This window comes from Dermacentor variabilis, chromosome 11 (genome assembly GCF_050947875.1).
Source record: "Dermacentor variabilis isolate Ectoservices chromosome 11, ASM5094787v1, whole genome shotgun sequence".
Taxonomy (NCBI): Eukaryota; Metazoa; Arthropoda; class Arachnida; order Ixodida; family Ixodidae; genus Dermacentor; species Dermacentor variabilis.
The window spans coordinates 68,639,826-68,655,257 of NC_134578.1; the positions used below are offsets into that span (position 1 = coordinate 68,639,826).

General features: G+C 43.2%; 1 protein-coding gene across 2 annotated transcripts in view; it reads right to left on the reverse strand.

Annotated features, from left to right (window-relative positions):
- Positions 1 to 15,432, reverse strand: part of RyR (Ryanodine receptor) — a 313,565-nt gene that overhangs the window by 98,584 nt on the left and 199,549 nt on the right. For both annotated transcript variants that reach the window (XM_075673606.1, XM_075673605.1), the window contains exons 63-73: positions 14,965 to 15,125; positions 12,855 to 12,933; positions 11,445 to 11,534; positions 10,624 to 10,737; positions 9,715 to 9,789; positions 7,457 to 7,532; positions 7,197 to 7,320; positions 6,359 to 6,590; positions 4,314 to 4,432; positions 2,428 to 2,538; positions 180 to 418 (exon numbers count right to left, since the gene is read on the reverse strand). In XM_075673606.1, the coding sequence (XP_075529721.1) occupies positions 180 to 418; positions 2,428 to 2,538; positions 4,314 to 4,432; positions 6,359 to 6,590; positions 7,197 to 7,320; positions 7,457 to 7,532; positions 9,715 to 9,789; positions 10,624 to 10,737; positions 11,445 to 11,534; positions 12,855 to 12,933; positions 14,965 to 15,125 (1,420 nt within the window). The remainder of the gene's footprint in view (positions 1 to 179; positions 419 to 2,427; positions 2,539 to 4,313; positions 4,433 to 6,358; positions 6,591 to 7,196; positions 7,321 to 7,456; positions 7,533 to 9,714; positions 9,790 to 10,623; positions 10,738 to 11,444; positions 11,535 to 12,854; positions 12,934 to 14,964; positions 15,126 to 15,432) is intronic.

The window sequence follows — 15,432 nt, forward strand, 5'->3', positions numbered from 1 at the left end:
ACATGGCCACAATGGGTATGAGCGAGCCTGCATACTTTCAGCCAGCAGGTTATAAGAGCTGCTGAGTCGTCACGGTAGGTGGCAGTAAACCTCACCTCAGTACAAACCCGTCATGAGCAAACTTTACTACTGGCAAGGTGAGCTTAATTCCAACTAGAAGGTGCATCTGACAGACTCACGCAACAGGTCACTGCCGAACTCATTGGCGGCCAGGTGATCAAACAATGCTGTGAGCACAGGTAGCAACACGAGTTGGACATAGTTGAGCGACGATGAAGTCTTCATCGTCGTGCCACGCAAGTGGCTGTAGCGGCCTTGCTCCAGGTTCACCAGTGTCTGGGCCAGGTCGTCAGCCACATTGTTGAAGTAAGTCAACATCGAGGTCTTTACAAAGTCAGGACAGTTCTTCACTATGGCCCTGTACGACAGACAACAGCATTGGAGGAAATGGGCGCACTCAGTGGAGCAAAATGCACTTAATGTACAATGCAGTCAAATATGACGAGGAATACTCGAGTCATACTCAGCAGCTGAAACTGCCTTTGCTTTTGCACCGAAGCTCAGCAAGTGCCTAGAGGCTGAACCTTTGACACGTAGCTTCGTGCAGGTAGTTTTGTTGTTTGCTATAGCACTAGACAATGAAAGCTACGAGTTATACATTAGCCTAATTAGTCTTTTGGCATTAATCAGCTATTCCCTATCATACTTTGCTGAACTGTGCATTTCACATTTCAGTGTTTTACACTAATAGGTTTCAGATGCAGCTACGCTGCATATAGGCAGGTGCTTGGCGTCAGAGACTATTAACGATAGAATACTCCGCGATCAAGCAATAACAGAAAAACGCCGATTTTGATAGTCGTTACCAACTGCCAAATTAAATATTTGTTTGATAATTGTATTTGAAAGTATAGGAGTGCTGCATGTTCATTCCGGCTCCATCTGCCTACAGCTTCAATTGATGAAATAACATGATGTTCCATGCCTGCACAAAGTGTATATTTTTCTTCAATGGACGTTTCTGTCGAAACGTCTCTGTATAGCAGGTACTGCCAGACTGATAGTGATGATATCTTGCATGCGGATGTCTCATGTGCAGACTACTTTCTGAAGCCTACCTAAACTGGCACCTCCCAGAACTCAGGCCTAGCGTCTCAATGAGCAATCAAAGACAGTTTCCAGGAGGAGTAAGCAAAGATAGCTTTCAACTTGCCAGTGCCACATATACTGTAAGCTGAATATTAGAACAAAGTTCTGCTGATGAAAACCATGTGGTCTGCAGGCCATAGATGAAGTATGACTTAGTGATGCCATAGTCTGTCACTATAACAGCAAATTATCAGAGAGGGGCAAAGGCGGTCAAATCAGGCTATGTTTATGCGGGCAATGTTGAATCCCCAACAACACGGCACTACATTGCAATTTCATTTAAGTTTGATAAACACAGGCTCAGCCGAACATTTGTCCGCACACAGTGTAAAGCTCACAGTTCTTCCTTTAGTTGCAATGTGAGAATACAAGAAAGGCTCCTCCTAGAAAAACATGCTGTGCTAGCTCTCCTCTCCAGGGCGCTCCAAGAAAAATGGCTGACTAATGGTTTGCATAGAATCGAGTGAGATGTGCTGCGGTGATTAATCAGTATAAGTAATGAACACACTGCAATTTCACATGCACATAAATATATGGGTGTGTTTGTGAGTCCACTCATTAGAACATTCTCTTCAAGCACATCAATGTGCAGCTAGAAGAATGCCATCTGAAAATCCAGAAAGAAAAGGAGTCATTTTTCAAACTTTGCAGTGCATATTCATGTGGCCGCATTCAATTCTTCGAAGACACAATGGTACTAATTGCAAAGCAGACCGAGGATCATACATGGATGATAAAAGCTACAGTTACCACTAGAAAAGGGTCTGCCAGCAAGCCTCCCACAGCACTTTTTAATGAAGAGCTGTCTATATAGAAAGCACAGGAATTTGTTCACCTCACGTTCATATATTATTTCATCTTCAATTATTTTTTGCAGCCTAGAATGACATAATATTCATTGGTAAATAGTAGCAAAATGATCATGTATCCATATACGTATGTTATATGCCATTTGAAATATATGTACAAGTCAAAAATTGGTGTTCATATGCGTCCCTCTTCATTTATTGTTCTTTTCACTGTGAATTCCTGAATTGAGAGAGAGAATCCGACTTAGCAACACCTTATTAGCTTCTGTGCTGCTCTTGTATTCATGGTCCTTTTCTGAAGCCATTTAACCAACACACTACAGCATCTTTTGAAGAAAATCAGTTTCCCTAGCATGTCTCCGTAAGACCTTTCACACATGAATACACTTTCCACAAACAAATTTTTGCCAGAAAGACAATGTCCCCAACTTTGACTAATTAACAAGCCAGTGCTACAACCGTCACTTACTTTGCATCTGTTGCACGAATGAGCACCTGTAGGCAGGAGACAGCGAGCTTGCACTCATTGCCAAAAATGCTGAATTTAGCTCTCAGCAGACCACCCAGCTTGCAGAACAGGCTGCGCGAAAAGAAAAGCAAGGCAGTGAGAAAATTTAAGACACAGGTGTGAGCCCCAGACTTGCAGTGTTTCAAACTTAACACAATATGGAGCACCTACACCAAGCATAAGACGCATGCTACACACCTTTTATGACCACCTATAAGATTTACATGTAAAAGTGGAGGTTGTGTCGTCCCCACCAGAGCAGCTTTGAGCTACAGCGAAAACTCGTATCGGTTTCTCAAAAGCTGGAGGAAAGCTTGTGATCTGAAGGAAAATTTGCCCCCGTCCGGGAATCAAACCTCGGACCAATGCCTTTCCGGCACAGTTGCTCTACAGTTTGAGCTAACCAGGAGGCCAGCAGATTGCAGCACAACGGCAAATTATTCAACGACTTGAAGCACAGGGACACAGGATATGGCTGGCTGTAAACAGAGTCAGGGTGGCTAAGCCACAACTCTTGCTACTTAACCTGATGCAGCTAATTTAATTACTTCTTAAGTAACTTATCTTCTTCCATTTGTGGCCAGGTATAGCACGATAAAATGTGAAAGGCAATGCGTGATTGAGGGGCTCCACAATTTAGGAGAACTCTTGATATACAGGTGCTGCTGGAAGTAGTGCTATTGCATTGTGACCGATGCACAGAAAAGTACCACTGACAGTTGCTACCACTAGTTGTTTTACAAAACCAGCTTGAAGACATGTTACAAAATAAAATATACATGTGCCTTGTGCTTGAGATATAATCGTGAATGTCACTGTCTGCCATACATACTGTTTGTCTGGAACAGGAACCTCACCTAACAGGATGAGACGTCAAATCATTGAGGGTACACAGGGCAAGGAAATCATATTTTTCCACCACAATGTGAAGGGTGCAGTCCCGTTGAAAACTGACCCAGGAAATGCATTTAGTCTAATGTTTGATGAAAGCTTGCCAGCCTGAAGTGCAGGATAAAAATAAAATGAATACTTGCCTAAGGTTTGTTTCCTTTAGTCTTATGCAAGTGCACGTTTTATTTTGATCAAGAAGCGCATTTTTGCTGAACACCTATCACATGGTGCTGAGATGGCGGACAAGACCAGTTTTCAAATTATCTGGCATTAATTATACTGAATTTTAATTCAATTGCTTATGAACAGGTAAACATGGCCATTGTAATTCATTGTTTTCACTTCATTTGATCAGTTTGCACTCTGATATTACGCACTGTCTCCGACGTGAAAAGAAAGGCTTGTGTCGGAGACACAAGGCTCTCGACCCTTTCTTACTTAAGCATCTACCACGGAGCGCCACCACAAATCGATAATGCCAAAACAGAAGCGTAAGAAATTACAGCAGGCATGTACATAAAAGAGACAAACACACGATAACGCAAAGTAGTATTTTCACACAAGTGGGTAATACTCTCACATTTATTATTTGCTCTAACTTCTTGTAGCCCTGCCAAAGCTGTACCAACAACAGTAAAATATTTACCATTATCCATTTAGGAGTATGTCGAATTGAGCCAGTTGGTACGGGTTAATCTCCTTGACAAAGCATGAGCAAAACCAGTATCCAGGGCCGCTATCTTGTACACATTCGAAAAGCCGACGTTCGGTTTGACCTCACGCAATCGTCCAGGTCGTGCCGGTATCGCGGCCTAGGTCAATCTAGGCCAATTGCACAAGGTGAAACCAAACCTCGGCCTTTCGAACACGTACAGGAAAGCAGCCCAGAGCAGCATTATGATCACCAAGGAGCTCTGGTGCATTCAACACCCACCACGACCTCAACATCAACCCACCTTGCGACCATCTCCTTCTCACGTATGGTGGCCGTGCCAACTGTGGAAGTGGCGGTCGGTGACATCAGGAAGAATGCCCGGTGAGCCACAAACACCTTCTCCATCAATGGCAACACCACCTGGATGAAGAGGAAACAAAGTGTGACAGAATTTCTCAGGAAAAACTGATAAACACAGAAACACGCATGCGCAAGAAACCACTTTCAAGCTGTGCTGTGCTCTTTATCCCCTGTCTTGCGTTACATGGCTTTCGTCAAAATCTGGGCAGCTTGCCAGTTTTTCCAAATGAAAGTGTAACATGCAGATTGTTTACTAATAACACCACGGCACAGACTGCTGGGCTGGAATTAATGAGCCAGAGTGCCGACTTTCCATTATGACTACCATGGCATATCATTTGGACAGCAGTTCAATAGAAGCCTTTGCAAGCAGAATTGAGCCCCCTCCCCAATTCTGCTTTGCTGTATTGTGCACCTTTCAGTGAAGTTGACACTTTCAAACAAAACAATGTAGTAGAGATAGGAAGCTTCGCTCTTCCTTTCTCCCGAAAAAGCATTTAGACAACATGGGCAGGGAGCTTCAACGTCTGTGCATTCTAAACGACAGTATGCAACCAGCACCACGTTTTGTGGCAATTCAGTACACCTAATCCTGCAGAGGTCAGGTGGAACTTTCAGTTTAGCTGACCTTTCTACGCTATGTTGTGAGCATAACAGGGCATCCACATTCAAAAGGACACACCCATCCACTTCAATCCACTTTCAATCCACTCCACATCCACTTTCAATGGAATGCACAGAACTCCCCCAGCAGGTATAGTGCTACCAATGGGTCATGTGTCTATTAGTGCAATGATATGAGGTCACTAACAACCACAAATGAAATATGTAACTTCCTTAGAAATGTTTAGGAGAAAATTAAAACATTTTTAACCATGACTATTCCCATCTGCCTGTGAACATTTTCTTGTGTCAGCTTATTAAACTTTTGTACTTTGACACGGTTACATATGTATTTATTCTGGCCTTTCTTTGGTTTGCGCTGTTTTATTATAGGCATTTCTCTCATTGTACTTGCAAAGGAGGTATCACATAAGGTGGTTAAACCCTGGGACCTGCTCCTATATACGCACAACACGTTCGACTTTCGTTAACTCGACCTTCGTGGGACCAACAAAATTCATTGAATTATCTGGTGGGTCAAATTGAACAAGATGTAGAAAAAATGCCAGAACACATTGCCAATTCATCTGGCAGTATTTGCCCTATCCTAACACGCCCCCGAATCAAACATGTGCTCACTTTATAGGTGCTAAAAGCAGAAAACTAACGTAGAACTGACATTAAAGCTTCTAAACAAAGTAGAAATCATGTAATTTTTAGGGAAAAAAAACAAAAAATACTGGCAAGGGTTTATGTGTTGCACGATTTCCTGAAGTCAGGCTCGCCACTTGATTATTTAAGAGTAGCTTTGCCGCAATACATCAATGTTATGCGGAAATGCATAGGAGCAACTCAAAGGTGGTATTGGTTGCACCGATTGCACTGCTCACACAATTTCCAGCCCAATTTTCTTAGGGAAAAGAAAGGCTCGCATTATAATCAGATAAATACCGCCCCCATACATTGTTAGCTGTAGTTATTGCTTGAATTCTCCTAGCGTAGGCCGAAAATAGGCATTTTAAAGAAAAGACAATGTGTGTTCAATGCGGTCACTGTCCCCTAAGCTCCGCCGATACAGATGCTGCCACTAAAAGCATCACTATTGGGGACACCACGAGGCCCAATCATGTGTGTGCTGAGTTGTGAAGTTCGAATTATTCACTGAGGCTAAATTTAGGATCGAAATAACGAAAGTTCAAGCCCAATATATGCATGGGCACCGGCCGGGCCCTTCGGTTGGGATCAAGTTAAAGTGGTTGAAATAACGGAAGTCTAGTGCATTTCTATTATGTGCGATTGGACACACAGACAACGAAAATGTGGAGTAAAGGGCTTCGAGTACGAAGAATGGAAAACGGAGTAAGCCTCTCTCCTTCTGCCCACCTTGCTGAAGAACTTGACGTCCCGGCTGGAGGTCTTGAAGCTTGTCCGGCGGCTGAAGGGCACGCTGGGCCTCAGAACCTTGAGGTTTATCGCGGCCATGTCCAGGTACTGCAGCAGCTTCTCCAGCAGGGAGCTGGCAAAGCGGCGTTCCTGTCCTGGGGCCTGGCCTTGCCCGGGGGCTTGTGGCTCCTCGCTTGGGGCCCCTCCCCGTTCACGGCGACGCAGGGCCTTGCTGCACAAGACAAAGTAGCAATTCCCACAGATGTGCGAATAAATTTGACCAAGCTCAACGAGGACTGAAAGGTTATAAGTCAAAACTCAGCATCAGTTGCAAGGTTTCTTTAACCACCAGCGAATGCCTTGCACGTTCCCTACACTTTGAAAGCTATGGAAGGAGCGTTATTAGATAGTTTTAACTTGTCAATAAACATGTTTTTTTGTGGAATAACCGGTAAGCAGATACGTGCATGGCAGTAGCAATGCTGGTAGCGGTGCCTTGTGATACTTTGTTCAGCTACAACATGTTGGAAGCACTTTTGTGTTACTTGAGTGTTTTTGTAAAAGGAAAATAATGAAGGACGCCATATTAGCGGACACGTTGCTGCTGCACTTTACGCCAGCAGTTAAGTACAATATGCTATGCCACTGTAATAAAGCTGTGTTTTCTCTGCAGCAAAAGATGGGCACTACCAAATCGGCTGTTCATACACATCCCTCTGATAGCCCGGTACTGCATAAACTACAACACCTCCCCCCCCATTTACGGACAGCCTAAAACTTTCCAATGGCTGTAGGAAGGTCAATGGTGCCCTGTGCTTGCACATCGTCCACGACTTGCCTTGAAACACGGTAGCCCTCATACTGAAGAAACTTGAGGAACTCTTGCGCACGGTCTCGGTTTTTGTGCTTTTCCCGGTCAGTGAGCAGGTCGTATGGCACCAGCTGTGCATGTATGCCACCACCTGTAGACGCAGCAATAACAGAGGATCAGTTCACAGCCTACATTTTACAGAACATAAATCTCAATAAAAACCTTTAAATATCTATAAAAAAACATCAAGAAATGCGACACAAGAGAACTGTAGATTCGATACGCACCGACAGCGTCCAGCTCTTCCTTCATTTTCTTGGCCCAGATGTCGTGTGTGTTCTCGGCCAGCCGCTCAGACATTGTCTGAAAAAATTTTGAAGTATGGCAATTGACACAGATCTTAAGTTATTAAATACTATATTACACTGCACATCAAGAGGGCCCTGTAATATATCTGCAATTTAAAAAATGCACGTCTTTCCTATACTGATTGCTGTAATCCCCTCTTTTTGCCATCGAAAACGTGCTCATTCATGCCTGGTGCTGTGCATAGAGCACTACAACATTTGGATGGTCATTCACAATTAAGGGACATCTTTTCTGTGGTAAACCGTTTTTTTCTTTGGACTAAGGTTTTCTGCCGTAAATTCATGAATGTTCTGCTCTCACATGCAAACAAAATGGCCAATAATGTTTTCCACATTCAGTGAACATGACAGGCACTATGGTGCAAGAAATGTGCAATTTGAAAAATTGTGAAGGAAAGGCAACAAGACAAATAGAGAGAGAGATGAGCAATAGATGCTTCAGAAATCTGCACAGTGAAAAAAGTTTCACAAGAGGGATAAGTTCCAATTCACTTAAATGTACCAAGCTTTCGTAGCATCGCGTTGCATTTATACATAGTTGCCAACCTGGGAACACTAAAATTCAAAAAATTTCTGCAGTGACGGCTCTGGGAAGAGAAGGGACGGGAATATCATGCATATCTTGGGTACATATGCACTTCATTAATGATGCATTAATGAAGACTTTAGATGCAACTCTAAATACAGCAGGCGCACGCAGCAGCAAACTTGAAGCAGCAGAGGCTGACAAGCGACACATTGCTTTCGAATTACTTCTAGGGTTGACGATATTGCCTGGTTCAGGAAATTTCTGTACGAACTTGATCGACTCAAGTATCCCTCTGGCAGCCTTTCACCATAAGAAGACCAACAAGGTAACGTTCAGAGACCGACGAGAGAAATACATTGCAAAAACTAGTTTTTCATTTTTTGCCGACCGCGCTCTTGGACCAACTGACCGTGCTTTCAGCAGCATGCAAACTCACACAGCGGTGCTTTCAATCCGGCAGTGTGAATGTGCAATGGTTGCTGCTCCCGTCACTTGTTGCAAGTGTCATATTTCTGCACATATAAGCCGCATAAAAAATGTTTAAATTGAACAATACAGTTGAAGTACGAGTTACATGCGAATTTTGTGCTGAGGTGTGGCTTCACAGCTGAAAAAAATTTGCCTGTGGCCTCGTAGCAGCACGTGCCGCATTGCCGTGAAGGTACACTTCCGGAACTAGTCACCCGTGCTAGATCAGTGCAAATGTAAGTTATTTGTTCAACAAGCTTTTTTTTAATTCAGATTCTGTTATATTCAAAAAAATTTTCAGGTTGCTTTGAATTCTAATTATTGAGATTGAGCTTACTTCTTAACACTCAGTTGCCTTCATAGTTCCTTCCATTCACTTCTACCGGCACTCAGTCACGCTCGTACTCACGTTCAGTCCCACATCACCACGCTTACTGGCATTTCATTCAGAGGCCCATTTTGCTCACATGCCAGCAAAGCCTTAACGTTTTAGGGTTCATGATGACCTCAACTTGTCAAAAGCGATAAAAAGTGACAGAATTTGAGTTCCCACCATGCTTGCCTAAAACTGGTGCTACAACCATGCCATTAAGTCATATCACGTGAGCCATTATGGTAGTTTTTCTGAAAAAGAGATTAAGCACAACCCACCTCATTATTACTGTCGACCGTGGTAAATTAGCACTGAATCAATCCGGCCACGTGAAGTATTGCCAACATCAAAACGAGTTAGGTACGAGGCGCGCACTGCAGTGGGACTCCTCTTTCGCGCTTGCCCAAGAACGCACAAAGTACCCGCCACAGATAGCTTCAGTATGGGGCGGCCATGGCCCCGCTCAGCCATGCCACATGTAGCAGGTCAAGTGGCCAGCCTAGTTTGCCCACCTGCCTCCTTCAACTCCACCCCTACCCCCCCATCTTTCACATACAACACTGGGCGAGCAGGAAGATGGCACATATTGAGCCACCATCATCCTAAGCTCATCCTGTCACGCTTTCCCTCGCATCTAAGCATGCAATGCCACAGGGCACAACAGGATCTTATTGCACACGGGACTTCAAGCGGAACATCACGACGACGGCAGCAATTCGACTGGAGTGTCCCTATAATGGCTATTGCAATAAAAACACATATAAAACGTATAAGAGGGGAACTGTGAATAAGTGCTCCATCGCTTACCATCATATCTTTGTTGAGTGTCAGCGTTGACATGTCCACAGGTGTTGGCATGTAGGCCATTGGTGACTGGGCTTGCTGCATGAGCAAAAGAGAGACGCAAAAAGTGGTGAAAATGAATAAGTGCATACACCACGATGACCATTACGAACTTATCAACAAAATTTACCTTTCTAAAGGGAAGGATTCTGTATGGTTATCACAAATTTTGAACAAACGTTGGGTCACATATCAGGAGACCAGTCAAACTATGATCCCCGTACAACATAGGAGTGTGCCAAAGAACGGTTGGCATACAAAGAACTTGACTCTTTTCCTGGAGCTTTGTGGTGTTGAGTCTAAAGTGGTCATTCTGTTATGCAGCCATGCTAATGGCTACAATGGCGTCTACAAAGATATTTAATGGGTGAAATCGTGAATGATGCCGACTGCTGTAGAAAACTCAGCTTATTTATTTTATGCGAATTGGCACAGTGCAATCAGACTAAATCCATGAACATAAGTTTGGTAAGCTTGGCACCTCAACTCACAAACCTATGCTAAATACAAAAACGCCCCGAACAACTTGCTGAATTCATGACACTAGCAACCACCAAGTTTAGGATAAGTGCCTCAAACTAAAACCTAATTGTTATTAGCTTTCATACTCTACGGAATCTCATCTATAGAGTAACCACTCTCTTTCTTCATTGACTTCATTGACGTTTCTTCATCCTTAAATTTGAGCAATCGTAACTAGAAAAAGCAGCTTGTTTTCTAAGTTGATTAACTGACTTAGCATTTATTACTGTATATTGCTGCATATATTATTATTGCAAGCTGCCATTATTGCAGAAATTATGTACCAAGTAACTACAAAAGAAAACTGCTGAGCAGCTAACCAAAATCAGTCTCAAAGGAAATCACGCTTACAGCTGCAATGGGTGCGTTTGAGCGCTGCGATGAGTCACTCAGCTCCAACTTCCAACCGAATGCCAGGAGAGCCTTGAGGAGCTCTCGAATGGGATCCCGGTAGCGTTCCTTTTCCTGTGTAGGCCATAAAAACAAAGATCGTTGGGCCAAACACACATGCGTCAGCAGCATTGAATCACAGTTATAACTAAATAAAATGAGAAATTAACAACATAACATTATATTCTTAAATATTACAAATAATTAATTCAGGTTGTTTTCGCTTATCTCTTAATTGTGATTTTTTTTGTTGTTTTCGTGGCAGGTTTGGATCATTTGAAGTCATCCCTGCATTCCTGTATGTGAGCAATTTCAGTAAAGACATTTGTTCATTTTGTAGCTGCTTAAAAATTGTAGCATACTGCAGTTCGTACTATTTCTACTATCTTTCTATGTTTGACATATGGACATAGTACTGCTCCTACAGTGCCGCTTTACTGCTTTGTGTGCCTTGGTTTGCTTTAATGTATTGATGTGTACTTTGACTTTGGATTTTGTAATCCCTCCTGCTTCAGCTGCCATAAAGGCTTGTGACAGTTCTAAATAAATAAATAAACTTAAATAAAACTAATGTCATATTCTTGGGATTTGAGACTGCATTATACTGGCCGATCTGAATGCAATGACAAGTTCTTAATCTGTAAGCTAAATTGTAAGTTTACTGCCTATGGCAGCATGAATAGTTTAACACAGAGCTAAGTCAGCTGTATATTTCTCAGACCACACATCAACAAATGTTCTAAAGGACAGAGAAAGCATGAAGCACAGTGAGTGTTTCTTACATAGTCAGTCAGCAGATTGTATGGCTTCAACCTTGGATGGGTCTTGGCTTCATCATTCCAGCGTTCTCCGTACTGCCACCCTCGCTCGAGCTGGAAATAAGATGACCATGTCAACAACAGATAATGACAAATGCTGCCTTTCACTTTTCACTAGGAACACATGGCTCTAGTACTGCCAGGTCAGAAGGCACATAAGTGAATGTGAATGTGCAAGTGCGCATGAAGCCAGCCATGAATTCACTGAAGTATCAGTATTTCAGACTAAAGAAACCAAAAAGTAAAAAAAGAACATGCACAGCTTGCACTAGTGGTGCAAGGCTGGAGTCAACAGCAGAGCTTGTGATCACCTAGCTGTACATGGCTTGCCTAGGTTGTTTGTGGGCTTTGCGAGGTTATGCTAGGTTTTGATAAGTTGTTGGTGGGCTTGGCTAAATCGTTTCTAGGTTTTATGAGGTTATGGTAGGCTTGGCTAAGTTGTTTCTAGGTTTTGTGAGGTTATGCTAGGTTTCGCTAAGTTGTCTCGGCAGGCTTGATACTGGAAGTTCTCGAGCAGTTGCAGGCCGGGATCGCTTTCTTGGCGACGTCGAGCATTCAGGTGCTGACTCTCGCATTCCCTGGACTGAAACTCGGGATCCTCGACTCGGCGTCGCCTCTTCTCAGCCGCAGCTTCGGCATGGTGTTCCGGATCGGCTCGGCGGCAACGCATCACTTCTCGCTTGGCAGTATGGTGCTCTTCCTGGTAAATCGCTTCTTCTTCGGGCATAGGGACTTCCTTCAGTCTTACCATGGCAGCAGCAAGTATGCATGGAGTAGAGGAGACGAGAGGTGTGCTGCCACGTTGGCTGTTTCGAGCTTTTACTCGCCTGTGAAGTCATGACTCCGCCCTATTTGTGTGGAGTGCGAGGAGGTTACGTGGCTCGGTGCTCTCGCAGGTGGTTTCTAGGCAACGCGAGGCGGCGCATAGCTGAGCTGAGTTTTCTGGTAACACTCCATGGTGGAACTAAAAGCTTGAACAGCTCCGCTGTTAAAAGTGTTCTATGATACCACCGTGCAACACACCTTCCAGTTAGGAACTGAAAGATAAGCTCAAGGACGAGAAGACACTGTCTTCAGCATGTGATAGGTAACTCATTACTGAGGTGCCACTAGAGTTTAGGAACAAAAAAGATTAGAAAGAAGCATAACGCAAGAATGGTGCAAAATGGGTGTCGACTTAAAGCAAAAAGGCAGCATCCATACAAGCCTTCCTGCCAACCTGGCGTAGTAAGTATAAAGGATTTGAGAAGGGCAGTATAAAATATACAAAATAAGAAACGATCACATGGAAATTTTGTCCTGTGGTTGGTTAGATACCTAGGAATTAAAACTGATATTTAGTATAGTCACGAACCAAAAGAATGCATATATCACCTTTCGCATTGCCCAGGCATCATGGAAGTGCTCTGAGAAGCGTTGCACAATGCTGTTCAGGTCCTGGTTCAGCTGAACTCTGGAGACAAAGCAGGAATAAAAACACAGAAAAAATCAGATGAAGAATTTGGGATGCAAGCGCTGTCATCTTTACTATTCTGTGACCCAGAGTCCATAATACTACGAGTGTCTTTTTATTATGAACTTATGCTACCTGATACAAGAATAAAATATCTCAAACTTTCAAATATATTCACTTCTGGCCAAATGCATAAAGGATGACAACGGTTCTTAAAGCCTACAAGATGAAATAACTGTGTAAGTGTGATTAAAATGTCTGGTAATTCAACTCAGCTGGCATTATCCAATGTGGAAATTGGTCTCAAAGACCGAGCTTCGGCAGGCACTGCTGTGCAGAGGCATTGGCTTGATAACACACAGATTAATAAACAATTTTTGCACATTAATCCGTGATATATCTTCCTTATGCTGCTTGAATGACTACAGTCATGTCAACAGTTTCGTTTCTGAGTCGTGTTTATTTAAACAACTCCAGTCACACTCTTGCCATGCCTATGTTTCAAGTGAACAATAATCTAAAAAATGCAGCTTCCTGGAAAGAATTCAATATTCACTTTCAATTCAGCGTTCTGCTTCTTACTCCAATATATATCTGTATGATTCAAATTTGAGTTGACTTGCAACATTACTATATTTGCACTCAATGAGGTTGAATTATTTGTAACAACTTTCAAGTTCTAGTATGCTATACGAGAGTTAGTGTACAGTCCTGTCTATATCCAGCTTAGAGTCAGTGGCTTGGAAAGCTTGCACCCCTGTCACATGCATGCTTTCATAAATAATTGGAAACGAAGACCACTGAAACTCACAAGTCCAACTAGCTCAGTTCCATGAGACTGCGCAAAGAAGCCTATAAGGTTTGCAGCTTTTATTATAATTTCTTTCATTCAAAGTACTACTACTAAAGGCCATCAACATGATGGTATTACATAGGTCAGAGTCACATAATGCCGGTATGGAGCAATTCAGCTTGCATAGAAACAAGGAAAAAGGACAAGTGAAATTGTAATGCCAAAGTAATGGCAAAGTGAAGAAAAATTAATTATGCATCACAAACATTAACACAGTATGAATATAAAACAAAATAGTGCAAGCAATACAAAAGAGGGTTTACAAGAGTCCTGTCAAAAGAAATGAATATATATATATATATATATTGTGAAATTTAGATATATCTGATTTGATGGCGATGTTTGATGGAGGGCCATTCCAGTAATTAGTAGTGGATGGCATAAATGACATTGTATAAAAGGATGTGTGACATATTGGATGTGTTATATTGTTTGGATAGTGCCGAAAGACCACTGCTGATCGAACGAAGATGTCATCATGAAGCAATGCATTATGATAAAGCTTGTGAAAGAGCAATAAACGTGAAATTTTGCAATACAGTGATAAATCTTTGATGTCTGCATTTGTTTTTAAAGCTGTAATGCTTGTGTTGCACTAATCATCTGAAAAAATATGGGAAAAGGAAACGATTGGTCTGGTGGTTTCTGTGGTCTTCAAAAGTGCAACTGTGACAGAGGAGTCACCTGTGACAGAAGTGTACAGGTGACAGAAGTGCACCGGTGATAGAAGTGCACCTGTGACAGAAGTGCACCGGTGACAGAAGTGCACTGGTGACAGAAGTGCACCAGTGACAGAGGTGCACCGGTGGCAGAGGTGCACCGGTGGCAGAGGTGCACTGGTGACAGAAGTGCACTGGTGACAGAAGTGCACCGGTGACAGAAGTGCACCAGTGACAGAAGTGCACCAGTGACAGAAGTGCACCTCTGACATAAGTGCACCTGTGACAGAAGTGCAGCGGTGACAGAAGTGCACCGGTGACAAAAGTGCACCTGTGACAGAAGTGCACTGGTGACAGACGTGCACCTGTGACAGAGGTGCACTGGTGACAGAAGTGCACCTGTGACAGAAGTGCACCGGTCACAGAAGTGCACCTGTGACAGAGGATTCACCTGTGAGAGATGCATATGTGACAGTAACATGCCCTCCTGATCAGCTACACATACAATACACAACACACCCCGCAGTGTTCACTGGTTCAGGCACATAGGGACCGGATGCTGTGTTCTGCTTGGACCAGTCCTCCTCGTGGCCCTCAGTCAGAGAGTAGTCAGGCGGCAGAGAACAAGCTATGGCCGTCAGGCACGGCAGTGCCTTGCTGAACAGCTCTGGGTCATACTCCTGTGGGAATGGTGACAGAGGGGCAACCATAATGAGTCATTCCTCGTTGACACTGATCATGTTCAACAAGAGATTTTTTTTGAAGCTGCAGAGGTAGAACAGCCATGTATCTACCTAAATTTCACCCGAGCACTATTTGAAATGGGTCCAAAGGCTCCATCTCAAAAGCTTTGTAGAAAGGAAACACATCCCCCCCCCTTTGTCTTCACCTCTTCTAGGTAGCTGTGATTTTGTGACATGCAGGTTTTAAATTCCCAAATCAGGACAGGATACCGAAACAAGAGAAAGCTGAATTATGATGTGCTAT